Source organism: Oratosquilla oratoria, chromosome 20 (genome assembly GCF_046742065.1).
Source record: "Oratosquilla oratoria isolate Oo_2021 chromosome 20, ASM4674206v1, whole genome shotgun sequence".
NCBI classification, from domain to species: domain Eukaryota; kingdom Metazoa; phylum Arthropoda; class Malacostraca; order Stomatopoda; family Squillidae; genus Oratosquilla; species Oratosquilla oratoria.
In genome coordinates, this window is record NC_134796.1 from 45,234,974 (window position 1) to 45,257,562 (window position 22,589).

Genomic DNA, 22,589 nt, shown 5'->3' on the forward strand with positions numbered 1-22,589 from the left:
TGAGTGGATGCCGGTTTTAAATTATGACAAAAAAAAAGTACCGCATGTATTGTAAATGAATGTCAAAACCTCTTACCACTATAAATAGATTATAGCCGCCAAAATTCTATCATTTGTATATTATTCCATTGACATGGTCTCTGTAAGAACATACAAATTCTGATATAAGGTACCTTCAATTGTTGATTCTCTCGCTTGGCTGTAATTTTCCATTACCGTTGACCAAGTAATCGCTGTGGATTCCTTTGTTTATTGCATATGAATACTGAAATACTTATGTTATACCACATTCAAATAAACACCGGTATTCGAAAAGGTATTCTTATCAGGGAAACAAATCAAACCATCATTGATGGCTCTGGCACTATTGATCAATCCTAGACTATCAATCTTTCGAAAGTGGTGTAGCGTCTCTGCTTACCCACGTGCAACCCAAGGGAGATACGGAACTTTTGCACTTTTTTGTGATAATCTACTCTCTTGTTTTAATTCTAAAAGTACCGATGGAAAAGTATTATTCACAACGCTTGTATCAACAAACTTGAAGCTGTGCGGCATCACATTTCGCCACAGGCGACATATAAAACGCTCGCACCTCGCAGACTATGAAGCAAAGCTAACCACAGCAATGTCTACCAACAAGTACCAGGACATGAGTAATTCCATTACAAATGGTATTTCAAATGGATTTGGACCAAAAACTCCTTTCCTCATTGGCGTTGCAGGAGGGACAGCTTCGGGAAAGGTAAATTAATAGTCAAGCTTTTGTAATTAAGGTGAAAATTAAGGAAATATCAGAAGGGGTCAAACAAAGCTCAGGCTGTCGTGGAGTGAACCTGTGGCGAACTTAGAAACTGTGTTTTTTCTCCTAAATTGAATATTCACAAGTGATGAAAACATGTTTGAAACAGTGTGCTAACCAAGAAAAGATGAAAGGAGGAATATGAAAACTGATCTCTTTATATCTGAAATGTTTTCTTTGTATTTTGAATATTGTGACTGCTTACGAGAATGAAATTAAATTGTTTAAACAATGGATTTTGTATTGTTGACTAGAATGATTGTCACTGTGTGGTTTCTTGGCTCCAGGAAATATGTATTATTTATTATATGAAGAGCGTTGGTATTACCATGCTGTATGGTTATTAAAAAAAAAAGAAATCGCTCATAATCCTCGTACAGTGAATTCAACATTTCTTAGTACTCTACATTTGAATGTGGGTGACATGCCATCCGTAGTGAATATTTTGTAACTTTATTTAATTTTTTATGATAGAAGTATATATATCGGCATATTCACAATCCTTTCAAAGTCAGTACCCTGTAGTCAATCATCATTTATAACTCCTAGTAGACATGGAAGATATTATCAGTGTCTGAGTGTGGTTTGATGGGATGTTTTGTATGGGATATTTATAATATAATATATACCATACAAATTATATAGTTGTAGATATATTGCTTAGCATTTATAAGGATTTCCCTCTAATGGTGTGGCAGTATTATTAATTATTTCCTAAAGAACTGTAGTTGGAATTCTTAAGATTTTAGTGATTATTCGCTATTGTGTAAATTAACTTTCCTTGACTATTATATTTTGGATAATTGTTGATAATGATGTGTCATTGTTTCCAAACTTAGATATGATTTTCTGAACTTGTCGGGATAAGCTAATGATGGTTTTTTCAATGGTATTTGTGTCATATGTGATTGATTTAAAGATTATGAAATTCATATTTCCATGTTTAGCGTGGTAGGGTTGAGGAGCAGTTTGTTAGCAGATAGGACTTCTCCAGGGTTCCTATGCCATGACCTGGTTGACTATCCAAAGTCACAGTAGTCGGGTTCAGTCACAGGAACGCGTAATTGGGTAGCCCAGAGCTGATGGTGTGCCAGTTTATCAAAAGAAAAATTGGCATATACCACGTATATCTTATGGAAAGTGTACCATATGCAAATGTAAGACTATACCATACATCATTTCACAAACACTGGTATATGAATATGAATGGGAAAAAAAAGAGGAGCATACAGTAAAAGGTAATATTTATAGTTAGACCCTAAGCCTTTGATGTTCTAGTCCAACCTGACAAACCTGGTGTAGACTGACCTAATGTAACCAAATTGGATATAACTTAACATACCTGATCAGGTTGTTAGTTGAAAATAGTGTCTTTTGTGCATACTTGTACAGGAATAATTTCAAAAGGTAAGATATATTTTATACGTTAATTTTTTTTTTTTTTTTTTTTTTTTTTTTTTTTAAGTACATAGTCGTTTTTATTTATTTATTTATTTATTTATTTTTTCAAGAGGTCAATAGAATATGATTTTTTCTATCACAAAATTGCTGTAAATATATATATATATATTTCCTCCAAAATATGTTACAAAAATCAGGGCAAATAGGTGCTTACCTAACGAGCACCTACTTGCTCCATGCATACCAGAACAGTAAAATTAATCTTGCCAAGAATACAACATTAGGTGATGGTTTGGAAGCCAAACCACAAATTCACTAATTTGTAGCTGTTGAAGTCTATGGGAATTTCACATCTTTCATGTGAGTAAGAAAAATTTTACGCGACTGTTCCCGTGTTTGTTTTATAGAATTTTGAATTTCTTGTAAGATATTGGAGATTCCACCATGCATTAGCTAAGGATAGAAATACTGATGAAATGTAATCTGTAACTTCCAACCAACGCTAACTACTCATTGTTTATCTGCTGTGGGATTGGTATAGATATGAATATGATTTTCATGTTCATAAGAGTGTGTTTTATTTATTAGATCTTTTGAGCAATTGTCTTCCCCAGGCATTTTTACTGGTCACTAGATATAGTATCTATATCAAGGGCTTTTTCCCCCTTACCAGGGAGGTAGTCAAGTCAATAGGCAAGTACCCACTACCATCCATCTACCACATTATCCACCACCCTTTCCTCCCTCTCCTCTTAGCTCCTCGTGGATGATGGGTCATCCCAGTATCCCACCCACTGCCCTGAGTTGGAAGCTATGCAGCAGGATACAGCACATCCACAGCAAGGCCGCTTCACTTAATCTGTGACCCCCCACTTCCCTCTACTCTGACCCCTCATGAATAGAAAAGAAAAGACATCTCTTTAGGCTGTCAAAATATCATTCACACATAACCACTCTATAACCCCCCCATCCCCAACCCACTCCCTTTCTTGCATCACAGTATCATCTATACACAGCCATTCTCCACTCATTCCTATATCCTGCTTTCTCCCTTGCTCAACAAACATTGTCCACTTGCTCGTTGCCCCTTTCACCCCATCAATCTGTATCATCCTCAGTTTTCCCCTCAAGTTCACTCCATCTAGCTCTTTCTTCCACACCTCTTTGAGTAATCTTTCTTCTTTCCATGTGTCCAAACTATCCCAGTACTCTTTCATCAGCCCTATCTGCCATCTTTTTCCACCCTAGCTCTCCTCCTCATCTCTTCATTTCTCACTCTGTCCAATCTTGTAACCCCTGCCATACTTCTCGGACATTTCATCTGAAACATGTTTAAACTTTTCCTCTCAGCCTCTCTTAAATTCCAAATCTCTGCCCCATACAGTGCTGTCACCAAGTCATCCCTTCATATAATCTCCTCTTTGCATCCATTCCCAAATGCCTATTTCTCATTACACTGTTTAGTCCCCAAAAGCATTTATTTGCTTCACTCAATTTTCAGTTTACCTCCACTTCTCCCATTCCTTTAACATGCGACCCCAAATATTTAAGCTATCCACTTTCTCCAGCCTTTCTCCTTTCGAACTTCCTTCCAACTCGCTGCCATCCTCTCCCCTTGTACATCTCATCAGCTTTTACCCACATTTACCTTCAACTTTCTCCTATTGCATACTTTCCCAAACTCCATCACTTACCCTTAATCCCTCCTCTGACCCTGCCACAAGTGCAGTGTTGTCAGCAAACAACAACTGGCTCATCTACTTTTCTCCATTTTCTTGAACAATTTTCAGTCCCCTGTCCATTACCATTATATTTACTTCCTGCACAACCCAATCCATGTACACATTGAACAGTCATGGCGATATGACATCATTGACACAGCCCCACCTTTACCATACCACTCACTCTCTCCATTTCTAATTCTAACACAGGCTTTACTACTTTAGTAAAAACTCATTATTTCTCTTCAGCTTTCCCTTGGTCCCATATGTCTGCAAAACCCCCCACAGTGCCTCTCTGTCTACCTTGTCATAAGAGTTAAGACTGTTCTAAAATCATAAAGGACCAAAAAACATCCTTACCTTTTGCCAAAGCTCTCGTACACATGTCTTACTATAAAAATTTGATCCGTGCAACCCCTACCTTTCCTAAACCTATATTGTTCCTCACCAATTGCATCCTCAGTTCCTCTCCTAATCCTCTCAATTAAAACCCTCCCATATGCCTTCCCAACTACACTCGACAAACTGACCTCTCTGAAAATACTACTCACATTTGTCTCCTTTTCCCTTGTAAAATGGAACTGTACAGGCACTCCTCCATTCTCAGGCATTCTACCCTCCTTTAGACACATGAAACAACCTCATTAGCACAGGACTGCTCGGACAGACAGTCTAGGGAATGACAACAACAACCTCATTAGCAAGTTCATTGCAGACATTCTGCATGACACCCATCTATCCCAGGTGCTGTACCTGCTCTCATTATTTTCCTCCTCCCCATTTTACATCTGCTCCCCTTTTTGTCTCCTTAACTTATGTTTTGCTTCTCTTCTTTATTCTTTGTACCTCCCATGTTTCTCTCATCCTACCTTGCAACTGGACCGAGAAAAAAACAACTCGTTATGTATTGAAATCGGGCAGGTGTAGTTGATTTTTAGAGTAAGGCTGTCATGCAAACAAGATTTTTTCTCCTGTACTTTTAGTTTGAAATGTGCATATATATTTTTATTTATATAAAAACCTATACATTTATTTAGATTACCACCATTATATTGCAGCTAGGTAAATATCAGAGGCAGAGCTACTTCAATAAAGTAGTATGTAAAAAAAATATATAACAGGAAATAACCAACTTCATCTCTGACAGCTGTGAATTAGTCTGATCACCCATAGTGGATATGAACTGCTCATAGACAAAAATCTTCGTTCTGGTCTTGTACGTGATGCTTAGGCGACCTTCTGACTTCACACAAAATACTCCATCAAAGTAAACTAAAATCTTAAATTTATTCAGAGCACTCGTCACTATCACTAGCCGATAGGAACTATTCAGTAAATTTGATAATTTCGTACACACCATGCCCAACTGTGCATTCATAGCTTCATGTTCCCAATTAAAAAATGTTAACAAGGTAACTGAAAATGATATAAGGTATTGAAGTTTGAACTGTCCCAGTCTCCGTCCAAATTACACCCACTGATCATCTACATGCAGAAGCCAAAAGTCTACCCCATTTAACAGTTGGTCGTTGACTTGAGCTTTTCTAACCAGAAAGATGTACTCCTTGGGATCTCTTTGATGTCTCCAGGAAGAAACATTAGACAATGCACATGTTGTATGAGTGTGGGACTATTTCTAATTACCTACTTGATAGAGGAGGGTAGCATTATCGGGTTGGCAGCATTAGACATTTAAGGAAGTGTGAAGATGAAGTATTTTGTTCAGTATTGGTGCTTCTATCCTTGGAGGCAGTATTGTGCCGAAGAGATAGAATCATAGAGGTGGTACAGGACAGATTTAAGGCAATAGAGAGGCATAGCCCCCCCCCCACACACACACACACTTCCCTAGTCATCCTTTTTTGGAATAATAAAGCATACAAGAGTAATCCTCTTAGGTCATGTCATCATTTTATATATTCGCAATGTACCTTGACTCATTTCTATCTCCAGCACTCCTCCTTGCTTGACAGACATTCTGTGAATAAATTTTTTTAATCATACCATCTGTCCATCTCATTCTCAATCTTTCTTTTGAGTTCACTTCATTGGCTTATATTTCCCACACTTTTTGCTAATCTTTCATGGTTTATTCTTTCCATGTGTACAAACCTCCTCAGCACTGATATAATCCAACAACTCTTTCCACCCCAGTTCTTTGCCTTACCTCCACATTTTTCCTAATTATTAATATAAAAGTGAGAATGATTATTGTTATAATTGTGTCTTGCTGCATTGCTTCTGACCTAGACAGGAGGCAGGGAAGACCCTATATCCACAAGGAGCTAAGACAAGAGTGAAACAAATGGGAGTTTAATGGGTGGATGATGTGCAAGTGCCTCAGCTCCTTCCCTTTTAATGGGCAAGAAGCCCGGGGTATATAGATAATAATAACAATAATAGAATTGTCTCGGACAAATGGGAATTTAATGGGTGGATGATGTGCGAGTGCCTCAGCTGGCTCCTTCCCTTTTAATGGGGAAGAAGCCCCATTGTATATAGATAATAATAATAATTATAGAATTGTCTCAGACATTATGTGCATAAGGTCACACAGTACAGGAGCATGCTCCACTGTTCCACCCACATGCAGTGGGTTGTCTTATAAGTGACCTATGTGACCTGTAGAACTTGTTATTGTTCTTTCTTACGATTATGATGGTTCTCATTATTATTCTTACTATTATATTTGTTTTTCTAGTTATTTTCGTTATTCTTACTTCTTCCAATTCCACTTCCTCTTCCACATTCATCTTCCACCTCTCCCTCTTTCCACCACACTTTTTTTGCCATATTTCCTTTCTATTCATTCCTCTTTCCTTCTTACTCCTATTCCTTCCTCTTCCTTTTCCATCCTTCCTTTTCCTTCATCTTTCTTCCATCTTCCTTTTCCATTCAGCATCACCACCTACTGCTCCACCACCACCACCTCCTCCACCTCCTCCTCCTCTGGCTCCTTCACCTCCTCCTCCACCTCCTTAACCACTTTTTCCAGCTCCTTAACCACTTTTTCCAGCTCTTTCACCATCTCCTCCTACAGCTCCTTCAACACCTCCTCCAGCTCCTTCACCACTATCACCAGCTCCTACTCCACTGTCACTACCACCTCTTCCTACTGCTTCTGTTCCACCTCCACCACCACCATCAAGGAGATTCCCCAACCAGTCCATCCATGGTGGTTTTTTCCCACCCCTCAAAACCAGAATGACATGAGATGGAGAAACTAGTTTGCTTGTTCCTCACTAATGGAATTTAATGGGAGAGAGATTAAAGTAGTTTGGATAAGTGGGAAGGAAAAATAAGTGAAAATCTCATTGTTTTTTTTTATGAAAACTAAAGTACACTCCTAAGGGTGCACAGGAAGACCTTTTAAAAGAAAATTAACAAAGTAAGAAAAAGTCATCATTGTTTTTGTAAACATTCATAGTAGAAATCTTCTCATGAATAGGAAGGAAATGTCTGTTAGTAAAAAAAAAAAAAAAATGAAAGTCCACTAAGGGAATATGAATTATCTTAGAATTTGTTTATGTAGATTTATAGATATCATTGAGTGAACTTGTATTTCTACTTGAGATTACCATATCATGATAAGATATCAGTGTCTGACTTCCAAATATAGATCTTACATTATAGAAATGAGTAATTTAGGAAGAATTCATAGAATCTGCATCTGACTTTTAAATATAGATCTTATATTATAGAAATGAGAAATTCAGAAGAATTCACAGAATCTGCATTTGACCAGATCGGTAGTACATTATTGAATGAATATAAACATCTCATAGAATTCATGGTCCTTGATTATTTGCAGTTGACACATACATATGTACATATACCAAAGGGTCTCCTCTCCACTCAAGGCATGCACCCGCCCTTCACCCAGCCTTGTGGATGAAGGGCTGGCCTTTCCTGCCCACTCTCTTGGTCAGAAGCAGTGAAACAAGACACAGCACCTTCACTGCAGGACTACCACCACCACTTCATGGCATGGCAACCCTCTTTACTTGCCCACTCATGAGTGATGAGAGAAGACAAGGAGAAATCCCTTTGGGCTGTCATTTTATCATCCATTCACAACAGCTCGCCACTTGTACCAAAATATCATGTAATCTTTTCTATGAATCTGCCCCCAGATACCATTTCTCTTGATACTTTTCATACCCCCCAAAACATTTACTTACTTTCCTCACAATTTACTTTCACCCAAACTCCATTACTTGCTACATACGTGGGAGTGGGAAGTGAGTCAGTCGTTGTTTGCTGATGACATTGCACTCTTGGCTAGGTCAGAGAAGGTTATAAGACATTGACAGTTTGGGAAGGTATGTGTGAGAAGAAAGTTGAAATTAGATGTGAGTAAGGTGATGAGTAGAAGAAGAGGTGACAGTGGGTTAGAGTTAAATCTTGAGAGAGGCTAGAGGAATTGGAGAACTTTAAATATTTAGGGTCACATGTAGTTGACAGTATAGAAGGGGGAAGAATGCGTTGGTATATAGATAGAAGGATTATTATAATAATGAATATGTATTATTTTTTAATTTGGCATGCTCAAATAGTAGTACCATAGAATTCAGTCTTATTGAGCACCAAGGTAGCTTTTTACTTTGAATTTGAATATTGGTATAACATACAGTACATTAGATTTTTAGTAATTTGTCTTATTATTATTATTATCTTTTTTACATTCTAATTCTAGGGAAAGTTTTTAAGTCTTCTAGGATTCTATTTTATCTTTTTATTGAAGCATATGTGTAAAATTCTGTACCGTATGATATGGCTGTCTTTGTATTTTAGTTTAAAGTTTGACTACTGGGGCAAAAATTTCTTTAGAAAATTGCTCGGACTCCATGTTGCTTGACTTCAAGGTGGTTTAGTTCTGAGGTACCACAGTATCACTGGGAAATGTTAAAGGGTTGTCTATTATATTGAGAGTTGTGGGTTTCATGACAAAACATGCAATTGTATTTTGTCTGACAATAACCAGTACTAGGGAACATTATAATACGAGGGTTAAAAATATACCGTTTGTTGCAGTAGATTGAGTATATGTACATATATATATAACTTATTTTTTTCCTGCAGTGGAGATTGGTGTTGCCAGGTAAAGTGGACTTGCTGTCCAATGAAAAGTGTTGACAGTAGTCATGTATGTGTGTGTTTGAATTGATTATTGCATTTAATCATGGAATACTGTCTAAATGTTAATTTTTAAAAACTAAAAACTATATGCATGTACACATTAGTGGTAAACAGTTCTGTAATTCAGGGATGCTGTGTAAGTATCTTAGTTTGACTCACTGTTATTTTTATTTTAACAGTCGACAGTATGTAAGAGGATAATGGAAAGATTGGGTCAGGACGACATTGAACATTCACAAAGAAGAGTAGTATGTATATCACAGGATGCATTTTATAGACCTCTCAATGCAGACGAAACTACCAAAGCTTGCAAGGTGAGCAGTTATCATGTGGTTATAAAGTACTTTTTGCTTTTATTTTTAATTTATTTTTAATTTATTTTCATACATGTGTTTGATCAGAAATGAGAATTTTGAAGATTAGATTGTGTCAAAAATATAATGTTTTGTTTCTTTTGGGTCTTGTTTTGTTGCTGTGATGTAGTACAAATTCTTGTTTTAACATGAATTGAGGATAGATTGTAGGAGGTCCAAAGGCTGCTAGTTTTTCATGTTTTTTTTTCAATTACTGCTTATATTTCAGGGCATGTTTAATTTTGATCACCCAGATGCCTTTGATACAGAATTGATAGTAAAAGCACTAAAACAAATCCTTGAAGGCAAGATTTGTAAAATCCCTAATTATGACTTTGTGACCAACTCCAGGTTAGTAATATACAGAGGATGGATGATATCTGGTCGATTAGCTCACATATCTTGAGGTAAAACCAGTGGAAATTATATTTAGTATTTTCTTACAGAGTTGACTTCATTGTTCCATCTGTTTTAGGTTAGAGACAATAACAACAATATATCCTGCGGATGTGGTGCTGTTTGAAGGCATTCTCATGTTCTACCATTCAGAAATAAGAAACTTCTTCCATATGAAGCTCTTTGTGGATTCTGATGCAGACACACGTCTTGCACGTAGAGGTAAAAGTCTTTCTTAGCATTTCTTTCAAACTTCTTTGAAGTGTCTACTGTACTAATATATATGTATATATATTTCAGTGTTAAATTTGTAATCAGTTGAGTTAGATTTAGTGAAGTTAATCAGTTTACCTTGATTATTTTTTTGTATTTGTTTTATTTTATTTATCTATTTATTTATTTATTTAATGAAATTATGCATGGGAAGCAGAGAATATTATGTTAACTTGACAATTCATTTTCAGTAATGCGTGATACGAGAGAACGTGGCCGCAATTTGGAACAAATTCTGAACCAGTACACGAACTTGGTCAAGCCAGCTTTTGAAGAATTTTGTTTACCGGTAAAATTAAAGTTTTTGTCCATTTGTGTTCATGAATTCTATGTATAGAGCAGGTGTACAATTTATATAAAAAGAAAAAAAAAATCTTGTATGAGGATGACAATATTTCAGGGTCTTGCGTCTCCCATTTCATTCCTTAATGGCCCTGTAAGATGGACAGCAAAGCTGCTCATTTTCTAAACCTGTGAATCCCATCACATCTGTCAAGTGCAGCCTGGAGGGGCTGGCACTCTTCTGACTGGGCCCAAACTCTCTCTATCAACTTTAACTATACTTTTTATACTTTTCACACATAGAGAGCTAAATGCTCCACTTCCTTTGCCACTTTCAGCTAGTGACATGGAAACTGCCCCACACTAATACAATGCAGACAACAGTCCAAAGTTTATTCCTAGAGTGGTCTGTGGGAGGGTCTGAGAATCTGCTAGTTGCTATGGTCTTTCACTAAGTGAAACTTGTGTTTGAGATGAAGTGTGTTAGAATTATGGTAGGAATTACAAGGTTGGATAGAGTGAGAAACGAGGAGGAGAGCGGGAGTGGAAAGGGAGCTGGCAGGTAGGGCTAATTATTGGGATGGGTTGGGCACCTGGGAAGAATGAGTGAAGAAAGATTATTAAGAAAAGGATGGAATGAAAGGGGCTGAGAGCAAGAGGGGGAATGTCTGTTGAGCAGGGAAGGGAGAAGCCATGGGGTAAGTGGTGATTGGAAAGTCGTGTATGGATGATATGACATACATGGGCTTTTTTACCCCATACAAGGGAGGTAGCCAAAAAAACAAAGGCATAAATTCCACTCCCACCCATTCCATCCCTACATACTCCACTTCTATTCACCGCCCCTTCCTCCTTCCCTCTTACCTTGACTCCTCCTGTGGAATTTAATGAATCATGCCCTTGGTACAACTCTGTAGTGGCAAGATTCAAACTGCTGTCTCCTCAATCATTTTTGCAAGTAGTGACACTGATCCGCTTGGTCAGCGAGCACCCAGGAGTTGAAATAGCAACAAGTGGGTTTTGGATGGGTGAATGGATATAGGCTATGGTTATGCTGTGACTTGGTTACCGTTATTATAAAGGGGAAGAGACATTTTGGTATTTGAATGTGTCTTAGCCGGAACAGAGTCTGTGACTAGCATCATCATTTAATGTAACTGATAATAGTTTTGATATTTATAAGTGTGTCTTCGATTTCAGACGAAAAAGTTCGCGGACGTCATCATACCAAGAGGAGCGGAAAATACAGGTTAGTCGTTCTTCACTCTACGTCTTGCATCTTAGATTTGTTGTAGAGTTAGACATTTTGCATTTGTGTATTAACTTCATATTCAGTACTAACTTCTTTTGTTTGAACTAATATTGAATTATTTACTTGGAAACATATATACAGCCACGTAAGTCATGTATGTGTGCCTTCGTATATATGTTTGCGTATGCATGTGTGTGCAGTTGTCTGATTGGAAATGTCCAGTGACTCTTTGTGTGGCTCATCAGAGTTTTATATCCAGACAGTGAGAAATGGTAATTGAAATGGACAAAAAATGTAGAGACACTGTAGTAGACTTGTGGATGGTTAATCTTATGTGAGGTACTTCTGATAATAGGAGGGAGTGATGTTCTAGTTGCCAGGAGAGTTTAAATGAGACCATCTTTTTTAAGTATTTACGAAGGCTGTTTGCAGGTGACTGGTTTTGTTATTGGTTCGCTGCTGGGTGGGGGCTTGAATGCTGTCAAAACATCGAGGTTCCTAATTGATGTAAGGGATTTCTCGCCTAAGCTGATGTCTAAGAGGCGAGTCGGTTGAAGAACAGAGTTTCACGATTGGTCTTGGAGTGTTTGTTTTGTGATCTATGCATGTGTTTATGTACAGTCATGAAAGATAGAGCTGGTAGGTTGTTACAAATATATAATAGACTGCTGTTTTTGTTTTATTTGGTTGTGCTCATGATGTGTGATAGGAAGGGGTGTGCCTTTCATTTTTGTGTGGTGCTGTATGGAAAACTTCCTAATGTATATGTTCAGGTGTAGTTCCAACACATCAGGTTATTGTTCTTCATGGTTTGTGTTGTGTTGAATGAGTGTCTTGTTTTCTTGACTGTAGGGAACTATATTGTGAAGATGTAGTCAAGTCATGTTCTTGTTAGCTCAGTAGGGCCAAGGATGGGTGTCGGGATGTGGTGGTCGTACGAGATGATCAGCACGGCTGCCCATTTCAAAAACCCATGAACACCCACAAGCCCTTCAGGAGGTGCATTCCTAGGGGACTTGGTCTCCGAATTAGGCCCAGGTTCTTTATCAATATCAACTGTATTTCTTACACTTTTTTGTGCATGGAGAGCTGACAACAGGTGACCACTTCCCCTTCCTCTGCTACTTTCAGCAAGCAAGATAGAAACTACCATGTTTGATATAACATGGACAATGGTCGAAAATTTCTTCTTTGAGAAGTCTGTGGAAGAGTCTGAACACCATTGCCAACTTCTGTGGGATTGTTTGGTTGTTTTCACTTTGAGGCAACATTTGATGAAGTAGATCCACCAGAGGAGTGAACAGATAGTTTCACCAAACAAGGGAAAATGGGGAAAATATGAATGTAGTAGTTATAGAGGGGTCTGTCTGGTAAATGTAGTTAGTAAGGTGCCAAGATGGGGAGGGTGGAGGGGAGTAGGGTGTGTAGGGGATGGAATGGGTGGGAGTGGTTTCTATGCCTTTTTCTTTTTTGGCTACCTCCCGTGTAAGAGGGAAAAAAGCCTTTGGTTTATGTATGTATGGTAATCTGGAGAAGGCAGAAGATAGGGGTGAGTGGAGAATGGTTGTGTATGGATGATGCTGTGATGCATGAAAGGGAATGGGTGGGGGATAGTGGGGATGAGGGAGTATGTGTGAATGATATTTGGACGCAGTCCAAAGGGGAATTCTCCCCATTTTTTCTTTTTCGGCATGAGGGGATGAAAGGGGGTCACCGATTAAATAAAACGGCCTTGCTGTGGATATGTTGTGTCTTGCTACATTACCTCTGACCCAGGGCTGTGGGTGAGGTGCAGGGATGACCCGTCATCCAGAAGGAGCCAAGATAGGAAGGAGGGAGGTGTGTGAATGGGAGTGTAGTATGTAGGGATGAAATGGGTGGGAGTGGACTTTATGCATTTGTTTTTGGCTACCTCCCTTGTAAGGGGGAAAAGCCAATGGTATATGTATGTATGTAATAAGGTGTATAGGAGAGTATTAATTGGGAGGATGAAGGCTATAGAGGGAGGAATTTAGGGAAGTGCAGTGTAGATTCAGCAAAGGTAGAGGGTTCAGATCAAGTTTTTGTAGTAGACTGATATGCAAGAAGTTGTTGTCAAAGAGTTAGGATGTGATTTGAGCACGTGGACTTGAAGGTACATGGCAGGGTTGACAAGCCTTATAGAATGTGTTTGGATGTATTGGCTTGTTGGAAGTGTTAACCATTTCACTACGGGACTTAAATCTCGCGGGCAGCAGCCAATGCCAGCCGTACGACGTGTCGTAATAATACTCGCATCATAAAATATAGTCACGGCTTACATCGATCGTTCTCTCTTTCACCCGTGAATTTTGAAAACCACAGAGAATGGGATTAAGAGCAGATTAGGGAGAATGTAAAAATACAGGGGCGACTACAATATGGCAGCGTCACGAATCCACTTGCTCCTCATGACGCCTACGTGTGCGGCACCGTATGGAAGGGGTTAATAGTGCTGTTAACAGCAGTCAAGATAGGGTTGAGTGGAGAATGGTTGCGTATGGATGATGCTGTGATGCATGGAAGGGAGTGGGTGGGGGATGGGGAGGGTTAGGGAGTGTTCATGTGTGAATGACATTTTGACACAGCTGGGAGGTATTTCTCCTCATCTTCTCTTTTTCTGCACAAGGGGATGGAGAGGGGTGTCATCAATTAAATGAAGTGGTCTGGCTGTGGATGTGTTGCATTGTTTCTGACCCAGGGCAGTGGGCAAGATGCAGGGTTGAGCTGTCGTCCAGGAGAATCCAAGAAGAGAGGGAGGGAGGGAGGGGTGGTAAATGGGAGTGGAGTATGTGAGGATGAAATGGGTGGTAGTGGATTTATGTCTTTGACTGGCTACCTCCCTTGTAAGGGGGAAAAGCCATTAGTACATGTATATTTGTATATTATTTTTTATCTTATGGCCTCTGGGGATGTTTCTTCTTTCTAGGATGCTGTTTGTGAACTGGTTAGTGGCTTTATCTATGGATGTCAATGGGCAAAAGATAAGGATGACCTGTCATCCACGAGGAGCTAAGATGAGAGGGAAACAAGTGAGTGATGGATGGGAATGAAAGGGGTGGGAGTGGGTGCAGTCCTTTCGATTTGGCTACCACCTTTATAAGGGAGGGAAAAACCCTTGGTATATAGTCTATGGGCGGGAACCGAGTTATGTCAATTTTTTTCTAAATAATTTTCTCTTCCCACTGTATTATGACCATTTTTTTTTTTTGTCAGGTAGGAGTTCATCTAGGAGGTGCTAAGATGGGAGGGAGGGTGGAGGGGTATGGAGTGTTTTCAGGGATGGAATGGGTGGGAATGATTTTATGCCTTTTCCTTTTTGGCTACCTCCCTAGTACATACATACATACATATACCAAGGCTTTTTTCCCCCTTACCAGGGGGTAGCCAAAAAGGACAAGGCACAAAAACATTCCCACCCATTTCATCCCCGAAAACACTTCACACCCCTCCACCCTCCCTCCCATCTTAGCACCTAGATGACGGGTCATCCCTGCACCCTGTCCACTGCCCTGGGTCAGAAGCAGTGTCGCAGGACACAGCACATCCACAGCAAGGCCGCTTCATTAAATCGGCGACCCCCCCTCTCCGTCCCCCCATATAAAGGAGAGGACGGGGAGAAATCCCTTCGGGCTGCGTCAAAAATTTTTGCTCACACACACACTACCTCACCCCCATTCCCCCGTCCAATCCACCTCATGCATCACAACATTTTCCATATACAACCATTCTCCATTCACCCCTGTCTTCTGTCCTCTCCCGTCCTTCCTCAACCGACATTCCCCTCTTCCCCAAAGCCCCCTTCACCCCATCCATCCATCTCATCCTAGGACATCCCCTCATGTTCACTCCCTCCACATCTGCCTTCCATACCTCCTTTACTAGTCTTTCTTCACTCATTCTTTCCATGTGTCCAAACCATCCTAATACTCTTTCATCCACCCCATCTCCCAGCTCCCTTTCCACCCCTGTTCTCCTCCTCACTTCCTCATTTCTCCCTCTATCTAGCCTAGTAATCCCCTAGTAAGGGGGAAAAAGCCTTGGTATATGTATGTATGTAGGAGTTCATGAAAGATTGTGGCCATAATTAGGGTGAACACATCAAGATGTTTGGAAGTTGGTGGTTTTAGGGGTCTTGCCCTGTGGGAAGTTCATTGTAGTTTTGAATTTTAGGCTAGTAGTTGGTCTAAGACTTAATTTTCTCTTTGGTCTGCTGACTGTGTGTGAGAGTGAGAGAGAGAGAGAAGCCATGTTGGAATATTGTGCATTCAGGTCTCTTCTCTGTAAGTCCTTCAGTGTTTGGACTTTGGGTGTATATCCCACAAGTGCCATGGTTATGTAACTGTTTGTGATGTTTTCTTTGTATTTGAATGGTGACTATTTGTATTGTAGTGCCTCTTGAGTGATTTAATTTCTTTTTAATTTTGTTGGAGAATGGTACGTGTTTGTAAGTCTTACAAGTCCGTCTTTATGTTGTCTTCTGTGATTGTAGTGTAGTATGTGAAGGCTGGTAACGTGGTCTGTCGCGAGAGTTTAATTTCTTGTAGTAGTGCTTGTGTATGGTATATTTTTCTGTTACAGCTCTTGTGTTTGTGACTCCATATTTTTAGTGTGTTTAGGGTGTGCTTGTTTAGTGTTTTGGGTGTTTTTTGAGAGAGGAATTAGCTTTGAATAAGCAGGATTTGTGTGGGTGAGGTTGGCTACATGCCTCGACTGGCTATTTCCTTAATAAAGGATGATGAAACCTTTGTTTATATAAAAAAGCAGGTCCAATTTGTTGTTTATTGTGGGCAAGTGTGGTGTATTCTAAGTGGTAGTTGTACTAGAAATGTTTGTGAAGGGTTGTGCACTTGAAGGCATTGGGGTCAATAGATCTCTCAAGGTATATTTACCTATTTATCTGTTTATATACCAAGGGTGTTTTTTCCCCCATACATGGGGAGTAGCCAAGCCTCCCAAGGTGTTGTGCAAATAAATATTTACATATACCAAGGGCCTTTTCCCTCTTACCAGGGAGGTAGCCAAAGTCAAAGGCATACATCCACTCCCACCCATTCCATCCCCACATACTACACACCCATTCACCACCCCTCCTTCCCTCCCTCTTTTCTTGGCTCTTCCTGGATGACGGGTCATCCCTGCATCTTGCCCACTGCACTGGGTCAGAAACAATTTAGCAAGAAACAGTACATCCATAGCAATGACACTTCATTTAATCAGCGACCCCCCCCTCTCTCTCTCTCTCTCTCTCTCTCTCTCTCTCTCTCTCTCTCTCTCTCTCTCTCTCTCTCTCTCTCTCTCTCTCTCTCTCTCTCTCTCTCTCTCTCTCTCTCTCTCTCTCTCTCTCTCCCCCCCCTCCCTCCCTCCCTCTCTCTCTCTCTCTCTCTCTCTCTCTCTCTCTCTCTCTCTCTCTCTCTCTCTCTCTCTCTCTCTCTCTCTCTCTCTCTCTATCTCCCCCCCCCCTCCCTCTCTCTCTCTCTCTCTCTCTCTCTCTCTCTCTCTCTCTCTCTCTCTCTCTCTCTCTCTCTCTCTCTCTCTCCCCCCCCCCCGCCCCCACATGCAGAAAACGAAGACTGGGAGAAATCCCTTCAGGCTGCATCAGAGTATCATTCACACATCCACAGCAAGTCTGTTTCATTTAATTGGCAACCCCCCCTCATGTACAGTAGAGAAGAGAGGAAGGGAAGAAATCCCTTTGGGCTGTGTCAGAATGACATTTACATGTCCACAGCAAGGCCGCTTTATTTAATGGGTGACCCTCTGTCTCCATCCTCTCATGCAGGAAAGGAGAAGACAGGCAGATATCCATTTGGACTGTGTCAAAATGTTGTTCATACATGCTGGGAAAAAAAAAAAAAATCCCTTCCATGCATCACAACCATTCTCCAGTCACATCTTCTGTCTTCTCCCTTCCTTCCTCAACAAACATCTCCCTCTTTTCCAATATCCCTTTGACCCCATTCATCCATCTCATCTTTGGTCACTCCCTTATGTTCATTCTATCCACCTCTGCCTTCCACACTTCTTTTACTAACCTTTCTTCACTCATTCTGCCTAGTGTAGGCCTTATGGTCTCTTGCAGTCTCCTTCATTCTTATGTACTTTCCATATGTTCAAATCATCCCAGTACTCTTTCATCAACCTTATCTCCCAACTCCTTTTCCACCCCACTCTTCTCCTCACTTCCTTGTTTCTCACTCTCTCCAGCCTAGTAACCCCTACCATACTTCTCAGACATTTCTTCTTGAACACATTTGAATTCTTTCTTCCTCTCTTATACTTCATGTTTCTGCCCCATACAGTGCTGTTGGCACAATTATCCCTTTGTACAATCTCCTCATAGCATCCATCCCCAAATGTCTATTTCTCATTACACTTTTTAATCCACCACGGCATTCACTTGCTTCTCTCTATCTACATTCTACCTCCACCTCCACTCCTCCCTTTCCTGCCACATATGCCCCCAGGTATCTAAAACTATCCACTTCCTCCAGCCTCTCTCCCTTAATACTTGCTTTCAATTTGCTACCATCCTTTCCTCTTGTACATCTCATCACCTTACTTTTACCCACATTTGTCTTCAACTATCTTCTTCTGCACACCTTCCCAAACTCCGTCACTACCTTCCTTGATCCCCCCCTCTGATCCTGCACAAGCGCAGTATTGTCAGCAAATGAGAAGTTGTGGAGAACCTGGAAGTATATTGTTCCATGCTTGGCTTGTGAGTGGTAATTGATTGAGGGGTAAATGTGTGGATATACTGTATGATTCCTGTAATACATCATTGCGTTTTGAAAACAAGATCAGAAAAACTTAGCCTACTAACTTTTTGTCTTCACTTTCATTGCCATGTGTATTTTATGAAGTTAGATATTTTGAAATCATGTTATGTGTAATTGTCGTGATATAACAAAGGCAGGGCACCAGGTTTTTTATTCTTTATTTATTTATTTTTCACTTGTAGGGTGAGAAAATTCACCTGTGACATAGTGTCTTCAAGGTCAAGATAATTTGAAATGTGTGAAATGGATACACACTTGTCAGTTGATGTGATGCTTAATAATCTTTCTCCCAAGACACCACATGTAGTTACTCACTGATTGAGCATGCTATTTTCACTACCCCGAATGTACATCACATTGAGAGAAAAAAAAAATATATATATATGATTAAGTAATGATTTCCTGATTGCATAGCAGAATCCATGCATCAGTATTCTCTCTTAGAGACTTTGTTTTGGCAAGTGGAATGATATGAGATTGGGGTGTGATTGTGTTTGGACTTTTTATCCTAAGTTCAATTTGCATGTCTTTCCATGGGTGCATGATCCATCTCAAGCCCAGATTTATTTTTGAACACAGGAAATAGATAATATATGCTACTACCTGCACTATACTAGAGATGCTAGTCATTCTTTGATAGAGATAATTTAACTTGTATTTCTTGAAAGTGTAAGTGCATTTGTAAGCTTTAAGTTTGTCCACATACTTAGTACTGCTTGTTTTGATGAGATCAGACATCATTTGGTTTTCAGTACAGGATACATTTAAGGATACAGTTCTGAAATTTAAGTTTCTGTTTCACCAGTCAATAGAAATTTGATTTATTTATTAGTTATTTTTTATATAATTGATAGAAAAAAAAAGTCACTTGCAAAGTATGGCGATCAAATCCTCTGTGTAATAAGGAAGGGATTCACTCCCTCCCACTTCATTAATTTTCATTCTTAAATTCTTATTGTCTTTTGTTTTCTGATTATGGTCTTGCCTTAAATGCTTGTGTTGAAAGCTTGTTTGTTTCCTGTTTTAAAGTAGACCTGGGCTCCTCTTTACTGAATCCAGGTATTTTGTAACTAATACGAGTGCCCTGCTGTTTGTTTGCTTACAGTTGCCATAAACCTTATAGTGCAGCACATTCAAGAAATAGTCAACGTCAGGTCAAAGTCCTCCAATGCCGTTGGAAATAGCAATGGAGGCGAAAGTGCACATCAACGCAATCGCTCAAACTCTGACTCAAGGATCCGATAAGAACTTGGGATGTATTTTTTCACACAAATATTTGCAATGGAATAGCTTTTGTTTATATATTTTTCTATATATAGATGTATATGTATGTATGTACATAAGTATGTATTCATAAACACGTGTATACATGTGTGAATATGCAGAATATGCAGTGTTGCATTGTATGTGGGTGTGTATATGTACTGTGTATTTGTGTATACAGTATATGCCCTATGCACATGCGCACGTAGTGTTCATACATGCACATAATCACAGACACATAGATACAAAACACATACATGTTTGCAATACATACGTGTGTGCATACACTCGTTTAATAGAAGTAAGACTAGCTATAAAGATGCAGCTCAAACCTTTGTCCACCATCACAGTCAAGTAATCATGACAAGGCAAGGACTTCCATGAAGGGCATGGTTGCACTGCTCTCTCTCTCTCTTTCTCTCTCAATCTCTCTCTCCTATCAATTAGTTTTACAACTGTCTTGGTTCATTGTTTCATTTCTTCACAGCTGGGAGAATGTTTGACATTTTGAACATCTTATAGTTTTAACTTGTATACTCAGAACATGGGATATATTTATTCCTTTCCCATCTTGATTTTTCCCCATTAGATTTTTAAATGCTAGTTCTTCAGGCCATTGTCTTGTTGCTAACGAGCTGAGGAGTTATTGTATTGTAAGAAAAAAAATGGGAAGTGGGCCAACGATAATGATTCTGTAAGAAGAGTTGGTAAGAGGTAACTGCAGTTTGAAGGATTATGTATTATTATAAATATTGTTTACCTGCTTTGCTAATTGGTAGAAGCCTAGACTGGAGTTAGTTGATCTGAATTGAGTCTCATTAGGACTGATCTACAACAAATCTTGAAACAGGTATTTGCATTTACTGTAACTGATGCTTTTCTATTTAATTTTCATTTAATTATTTATTTATTTATTTTTTTAATCTTTTCTTTCTTTTCTTTTCAAAGTTATTGCCAGTGACATTCCATGTCAGGTAGATAAAGAAGGCAAGGTAGATAAAAGTTCCATTTCTTTAGAAACTGGTTAATGGTACCTAGAACATTTTGTAATGTGAAAGTTATTAGGTTGTAGCAGTGCACACAGTGCTGAAGGGAATTTGAAGAGGAAGACAAGTACCCCTTGCCAATTTTGTGGCACATAATCATGTGAAATGATAAGACAATTTTTGTATTGTGTACAGAAAGAGGTTTAGATGGATCAGACTAAAGATTTAAAATAATGTATATACATATATATATATATAGGACAATTTCTTTCATTCCCCGAACTTGTAATAGAATGAACTTCATGTACAAATGTAAAGCTGCAGTATTTCATGTCACTTTGTGTTATTTCCAATAATTAACCTTTCCTCCTCCTCCTCCTCCTCCCCCCCCCACCACCACCACTGACAACACAGATGTGAGTAGCAACTTTATCCGTAGCTTTGTATCGTTTGTATTTTAGAGCCACAGGGCCGATTCTGTAAACTATTGTGGGATCAAGTGCAAGAAATCCGGTCACCTTTGTAATGCATTGTTTGCACAAGGTTGTGTAGCATTGGTTTCCGTCACATTGCTTCGTGTTCAGACACAAAAATGTCATCCTGAGACTTTGGTGTTTTGCTGCCAGCTCTTTATTTAAATACATTTTTTCCTCATATTTCTTCATTTATTTACATCACTCTTGTATTAAATCTCACATCTTGAATACATGTTGACTGGCTATGACGAAAGAAAAGGTTGGCCATGTACTTGGTATGATGGACTGAAGTTCAGGATTTTGGTGGCATATACTCCCATTAATCCCATCCTGTCCTACAATTCCATCCACACAACCCTGTTGTCATAACTGTTAGTAAGTTTCGGTGTTTTGCAAAAAGAACCATTCAAGTATTCTTCCGAAAAATTTTCCAGTAATGGTATATATCCATGGCAATATGTATTCATTGTAGTATAAGAAAAATTGCATGTTTTTTAAGCCTCATTGAGAGAGCTACATAATTAGACTGGTGTGAAGGAACGGGCATTTGTTTCCATGTTTTGAATTTGTATAATTTGTGTTTAGGTATTTTTTTTTAGCATTGTTATTTTTAAAGATATTTTGGAGTAGTTTCATGTTTGCATAGTTATAATGGGATTACTATTTTTTACCTTTTTCTCCTCTTTTGGGGAATTCTTTGTATTTACATCCCTGGTAGGAATGTAATTATCATTTAAGGAAATTATATATAGATACTTTGTTAGATGAAATAAACTCAGATTGTTTTTGAACAGAAGCGATTAACCTTTAACAACTAGTATGTATGGTAAACAAGTGTTGGTGTGTGTCTGTGAGACTGGGTCTGTGTGTGCATATGCCTTGAAAGCTTTTTAGTGGCGCATAACGTGGTTGAGACGGCTTAAGTCTACTACATACTAATGGAGTATATGGCGGCACAATTTCAGGATTAAGCCGGTATTTGTAAGGAATTGTTTAAACTTAGAGGAAATCTTTTATATTGATGTAGATGATAGGAAATTGAGAAAGTATTAAAAGACAACTCCGTTCAGTGTGCTGTTCTGCATTTTCTAATTTTGCCAAGTTATATTTACTTAATAGGTAGATATTGGTGATGACAAAATGTTTCTTTTGGCCCATTGTAAAATAGATTTTTTTTTGCTGATGGTTCAACTGTGCAATTTGTGATGCTATTTAGCTTATTACTGTAGTGTTTATTTCAGCCTTAAAGTAAGTTTTCCCTTGACTTGTTGTCTTGTGCTGCCCTCTGGGAACCATGTGATAAAAGAAATACCTGTCGATTGTGTTTCATTATTCCTTTAGGCTTCCCCAGTAATGGTGGACAAAGGTGGAAAAGAGTATTTCCAGTGTTAGTTTCTTTGAGGAGCCTGAGTCACTCAAAATTTAATTTATGTCACCAGTCTAGA

The 22,589-nt window shown here is 39.0% G+C and overlaps 1 protein-coding gene across 5 annotated transcripts in view; it reads left to right on the plus strand.

Annotated features, from left to right (window-relative positions):
- Positions 1-222: 222 nt before the first annotated feature.
- The window catches only part of Uck (Uridine-cytidine kinase), a 29,864-nt gene continuing 7,497 nt past the window's right edge, over positions 223-22,589 (plus strand). For 2 of the 5 annotated variants that reach the window (XR_012967367.1, XM_076204002.1), the window contains exons 1-6: positions 223-745; positions 9,243-9,377; positions 9,646-9,767; positions 9,892-10,034; positions 10,277-10,374; positions 11,568-11,616. Coding sequence is in view for 4 of the 5 variants with exons in the window: in XM_076204002.1 (XP_076060117.1) it covers positions 353-745; positions 9,243-9,377; positions 9,646-9,767; positions 9,892-10,034; positions 10,277-10,374; positions 11,568-11,616 (940 nt within the window). In the remaining variant the exon portion in view is untranslated. Of the gene's footprint in view, positions 746-9,242; positions 9,378-9,645; positions 9,768-9,891; positions 10,035-10,276; positions 10,375-11,567; positions 11,617-12,051; positions 12,998-14,566; positions 14,596-19,524; positions 22,462-22,589 lie in introns of those variants that run through there. The other 3 variants (XM_076204003.1, XM_076204001.1, XM_076204004.1) reach the window with 3 other exon arrangements.